The 5,534-nt window shown below is 40.9% G+C and overlaps 1 protein-coding gene across 2 annotated transcripts in view; it reads right to left on the bottom strand.

Annotated features, from left to right (window-relative positions):
• Positions 1-5,287, bottom strand: part of gkap1 (G kinase anchoring protein 1) — a 43,537-nt gene extending 38,250 nt beyond the window's left edge. For both annotated transcript variants that reach the window (XM_020531679.2, XM_048592926.1), the window contains exon 1: positions 4,873-5,287. In XM_020531679.2, the coding sequence (XP_020387268.1) occupies positions 4,873-5,127 (255 nt within the window). In that variant the 5' untranslated portion in view covers positions 5,128-5,287. The remainder of the gene's footprint in view (positions 1-4,872) is intronic.
• Positions 5,288-5,534: the final 247 nt, after the last annotated feature.

Genomic DNA, 5,534 nt, shown 5'->3' with positions numbered 1-5,534 from the left:
GAAACGTCAGCCTTCCTGCTCCTATGATGCTGCTTGGCCTGCTGTGTTCATCCAGCTCTACACCTTGTTATCTCAGATTTTCCAGCATCTGCAGTTCCTACTATCCCCTGTATACAGTTTTGGTTTGCCTATTTATCAAAGAACACAAATGCATTAGCAGATCAGCACAGGTTTATGTGATTGATACCTGAGTTGGGAGAGGAGGGATGGGAGGGTGTTATCTAACAAGATTTGAACAGTTTCAGTGTGTATTCATTGGAGTTTAGAAAGATTACAGGCGATCTTATGAATTTTGCCTCAGAATGCACAATAAGCATTTTGCAAAACAGTGTAGATATTAAAAGTGTAAATTCAATATAATTCTACGCAATGTTATTGAAATATCTCATGAGGTGGATTTTGCAGGGTGAGGCACACTAATACCGCAAGGACATCGAGGGGTTTTGACCTTTTACACAGAAAATTAGGAAATTTCTCCCCACAGAAAGTCATTCAATATTATCATTCTAGCACCAAGGGTCCCTTTTTGGGCGATGAAGAGCAATGGACAGAGGCAAATAGTCTGGTATTTGCCAGGTAAAAAGCTAACAAACATAAAATCAACCATATATTAAGATTAACATGTAAGATTAGGTAAGCTTCATGAGTTTTCAAATTAAGGTTGCTTATTTTGAGGACGACAACCAAAAAACAAACTCTAAATGACTTGGATGTAAAATTTAAAAATATATGCAATAAAAATATCTACAGATCAAGGTAACTACTTTATACAAGTCACTATATATCCATGAAGATATTCAGAAATATTAATAAATAGAAAACTTGGTTTGAAATTTACGGAGCTTTCTTTTTTTTTCTCATCCCTTACTTCTGTTCTCGCAGTAGGAACATACTTTCCACACACAAAATATTTTTTGAACAGCTGGCAAGCAAAAATCCAATGTTTATGAATCTCCAAACCAAGTTGACATGTATAATAAAGTTTAAACTTTCTCCACCTAAGAAAGACATCAAAAGCTTAAGTATGATGACAGGCAAGAATGTATGCTGGTATTGCTTTGAACACCATCCCAACACTGGTAAACAGATTGATTGGTCTTTGTTGAGTGGCTGGATTAATTTTAAAATCATCATACCCATTAGAGTGCTGATTTGCGAGTTTACTTGGAACATATTGAAAAAAATTTCAGTCCCAAGCAATAAGCTCACTCCTCAGGTGCTATTAGCGAGGTAAGATAGTTGGTGAATCAAACATTTGTGGAATATGGTACGAACCTGAATGAGGTACTGGAGGGTCATTTGGAGGTGCCATAATATTATATAAAACCTCGTCTTCACCTCCTGCAGCATTCACCCATCCCTTGAATGTATCATCCCTTTTGGTTCATTAGATATCTGCAAATTTAAGCCCATCTTTAAAGGGACATCAGACGCTAGGAGCTCCTCATATGAGTTGCACATCAATGTGAAAAACTCTGAGTGTAATGTCACCATCTTGCCAACAGGCTTGATTGATACCAAGCTCTACAAATGGCGAATCCACTAGATGCAGAGGCCTTTTTGTAATCAAATGGTGCACACTTAACTCTGGAAATATAAGTGCAGATTCACATACCTGGCCTCCATCTAATGTATTATAGAAGCTGCCTTTCCAATGACAGAATTTCCTAAGCAGTCATCAAGAAAAGTGGAAGCTTTGTAAAGGATCAATTTCAACATATCATCCACTTAGGTACTCTGGATGTCCAAATTCAACTCTCAAATTAGGATTGGAATATCTTAGAATCTTTGACAGAGTATCTTGACTGCCATGATCCTGACTCACTCTCCAGGGTATTCAATGACAGGGTGGTGTAGGTTGGAGTTCGCAATCTCTTTAAAAGAAATCCTGGCCCTGAATCTCACATGCGTCTCTAGTTATCTGTCTCAATCTTTAGAACCTCAGGTGAAGACTGCTGTAAACATTTCATAAGCTGACTCAGCACTGAAATTTTGCTGTCACTGAAGGAAGATAGTGAAGGCCAAAATCTGCACAAAGGTTGGAGAGAAGTATGTTTCAGATCAAATTCCTGAGTAAAATATTTGAGGAGGAAACACAATCTACAGATAGCTTAAAGGCTTTTGAAGTGATCAGAAAAAAAAAGCTAGATTTTTCTCTTATGAGGAATCTGTAATACTAACTGCACTTTTTCAAGATCACAATGCGTTGCAAGTCTTATGAGACCAGTTGCATTAATTTTGCAGACCTTTGGAAGAGTGTTCATCTGATGCCTCAGGAAGAAGAGAAGTAAAGGGAGTGCATGGTCAAATTTTGTACTTTATTTAGCGTTTATACTCTAGATTCAAAAAGAGTATCCTGAGTGCTTCAGGATCTTCCATTGTGAATTTATCTGCTGCATTCAATGATTGAGTTTCACAGCATTAAACAGGAATGATTTCAGACTCTGTTCAAAACTTTCTAGGTATTGCATCACTCCTTTTGATATTATGCTGTTGAACACTGTTCACTATTGTGGACAATGGATTAATCAATAGAATACAGTACTGAATACTTCAAACTAAGATAAAAATGGTTTTGCACTGCTCAAGAGGATTTGAAGGTGTTGAAGAAAGTGTTCTTTTCAAATTGTTGATTCATATTGATGTCCTGGGACAGTGGGACAGTCATGGATTGCAAGTTTCGGCCTGGATTGCAGAGCTATGCTGAAAGGTTCCACAATGATTCATCATTTACTTAGTTTATTTTGTCTGCAAAAACACATTCTTATAATGTTAAAATAAATAAATGTTAATAATTATGATGTAAGGGGAGAACACTGCAAAAAAAGGTTTAGGTACAATTCTAATTTATTAAAATCTAGAGAAAAAAATCTCAGAGTATGTTTAATAGGCAAAGTCAATTGATGCTGCAGGAGAAAAAAATGTATCGGTAGCTGTGGAATTGACCAGAGCACTAAAGATATACATCATACATGTACAAAAGGTAACATTCCAAGGAGAATTCAACACACCAGTGTGATACAGAAGGGACTGTGCATTTATGTATGCTCGAAAGTCAAAATTAGAGCTACTCATGGCTCTGGATATTGCTGAAAAAATAGATATAAGCTGCCACGATTCTTGTCTTGCACAGATCAAGACAAACAATAACACAGTGTGGAGCTGAAGGAACACAGCAGGCCAGGCAGTATCAGGGGTGCAGGAAAGCTGACAATTCAGGACGGGACCCTTCTTCCGAACTCTAATTTCTGAAGAAGGGTCCCAACCCGAAACTTCAGCTTTCCTGCTCCTCTGATGCTGCCTGGCCGGCTGTGTTCCTCCAGCTCCACACTGTGTTATGTCTGACTCCAGCATCGGCAGTTCTTCCTATCTCTCAAGACAAACAATTACAATTTACTCCACAGGAGAAAAGGGTGCTGATTCCTTGGAAAGAAAAAAATAACTAAATCTCCTTAATCTCTCCAAGGATTTCCTCACGTGGACATAACAACTGTCTGGGGTGAAAGCTGACGATAAACTTCTCAAGGATATTTAGGACAGGGCAGTAAATATTGGTCTAACGATGCCCTGATCCATGAACAAATAATACGAAAGCACTCACTCAAAGTGAAAATGAGAAGAATTCCCATTCAAAGCTTGCGCCTTTCTAGTAGCTTATCTGTTGCAATAAACAAACACACCTTAATGAAAACCTGACAACTTCTAATCTTTAGCAGCCTCTTTCAAGTATCAGATTGAACTCTGAACCCCTGCTGAGATAAGTGTTGCTTTTGAAAGTTAACCATTTAGAATGGTATAATAGCAGTATGTGTGGGGAAATGTCATCAAAACTAGATCTGTCAGACGTTGGAAGGGTTGCCAGTGAGATCTCTGCACTTGGTCATGCCTGTCATTTTTATAGGTCTATGGATTCAACATCAGATATATCAATGCATCTCTGCCGTCATACCCTCCTCAGATTTCTGACTTTTCCAAAGTCTCCCATCCACTCCAGTCAATCACTCCTCACTTTGCGTTTTCTCTGCCATCTTCTTCTTACCCCAATATGCTCAAATATCCCATGGGACTGACTTACCATCCCCTTACACTTCTTCATTCAGTGACACCATTTCTACTTTTCTGACAGTCCTCAACAGGGGTCGTAATCAGAAATATTGAACAGAACATCAGGGAACACTGTTTTCTTTACAATGATGGCAGGGAAAACTTAGATCTCTTTCTCTTTTACAGGTTTTGGGTGCTTAGTAATTAATTTTTTGAGTGAAACTTTTATTTTTTTTTGTTATTTATGCATTTCAAACAAATACAAAGGCGAGTAAATACTCAGGAGTCAATGATCACTCTGATCTGAAGGAATGGTAGATAAGGTTGAATGTTCTTATGATAAATTTTGTGACTTGCAGCTACGATGCATGATCCCCGCTGAACACCTCAAATTCTCTACAAAACTAAAGGCACGATGCAAAATACAAAACTGTTGTTAACGCGACATCACACTGACACCTCAAAAGGCCCGATTTGTATTTCTGAAACAGCTCAATATGTTTGATTACAGGGCTCCTTCAGGTCGCTTCGCTTCTTACTAAATTACAATTTTAAATATATTTTTACCACAGGCGTAAAGAAAACTTAAAACTAAAACAGAAATTGCTGGAAAAGCTCAGGACTTCCTCAGAACGTGAAGAAAACTTGTCCATCACGATTAATGTACACAACTTAAAGTGTGAACCATAAAAAAGTGACAACACAGGAGTTCTTGCTTCGAACGAATAAAGAGATCGAGCCTCGCCTGTAAACATCACACAACCTGACACTGATTTTTTACTGAAATGTTTCTGTTGATCGGCCTGGGTCTAGCTCCACGACACTCACCTCATTCGCTTCGCTTTGCTGCTGTTCTTTCTTCTTCTTCCTTTTCTGTCTCTTTTTCTCGCTGTTGCTGGCCCCAGGCTGGGTGCCGTTATTTTTCTTTGCAGCTCCGGCTCGGGAACTTTTCCCAAGCCGGTTACCGGCGCTGTGATTTCTCCCGGAGTCTGAATCTGTACCGGATGAGTCGCCTTCTACCCGGAGCAAAGCAAAACGAGAGGCGGTGGCACGGAGCGAGGCCGAACCGACTGCTGCCGCCATTGTCGGGCTCCACAATTCAATACACACACAAGAAAACGGCCAGGGGTAAGGAGGTAATGAATGGGGGAGGGGAATATCCAAAAGGCCACAACACACGACACGACCACACCTCCTCAATGCGGTGGGGGGCACCTTAGAGACGGTGTCGGAGTGCACGGCGGGGGGCGGGGCAAACGGACCTAGGGGCGGGGCGTGCGGTCTTGGGGCGGGGCGTGATGTGCTAGAGGCGGGGTTTGAGGTCGGCGGGCGGTGCGTGTTGCCATAGGGGCGGGGCGTGCAGTCAGGGGCGGAGCTTGAGGCCCACGGCGGGGCCTGCGGTCTAGCGGGGGCGCGATTTTCGAGGGCGAGGTCTGAGGTTCTAGGGGCGTGGCGTGATGTCCAATGTCTGGTATATGGGCGTGACATGG

This window comes from Rhincodon typus, chromosome 3 (assembly GCF_021869965.1).
Source record: "Rhincodon typus isolate 14 chromosome 3, sRhiTyp1.1, whole genome shotgun sequence".
NCBI classification, from domain to species: domain Eukaryota; kingdom Metazoa; phylum Chordata; class Chondrichthyes; order Orectolobiformes; family Rhincodontidae; genus Rhincodon; species Rhincodon typus.
Note: the sequence above shows the minus strand (reverse complement) of the source record. Positions and strands in the feature narration are given on the sequence as shown.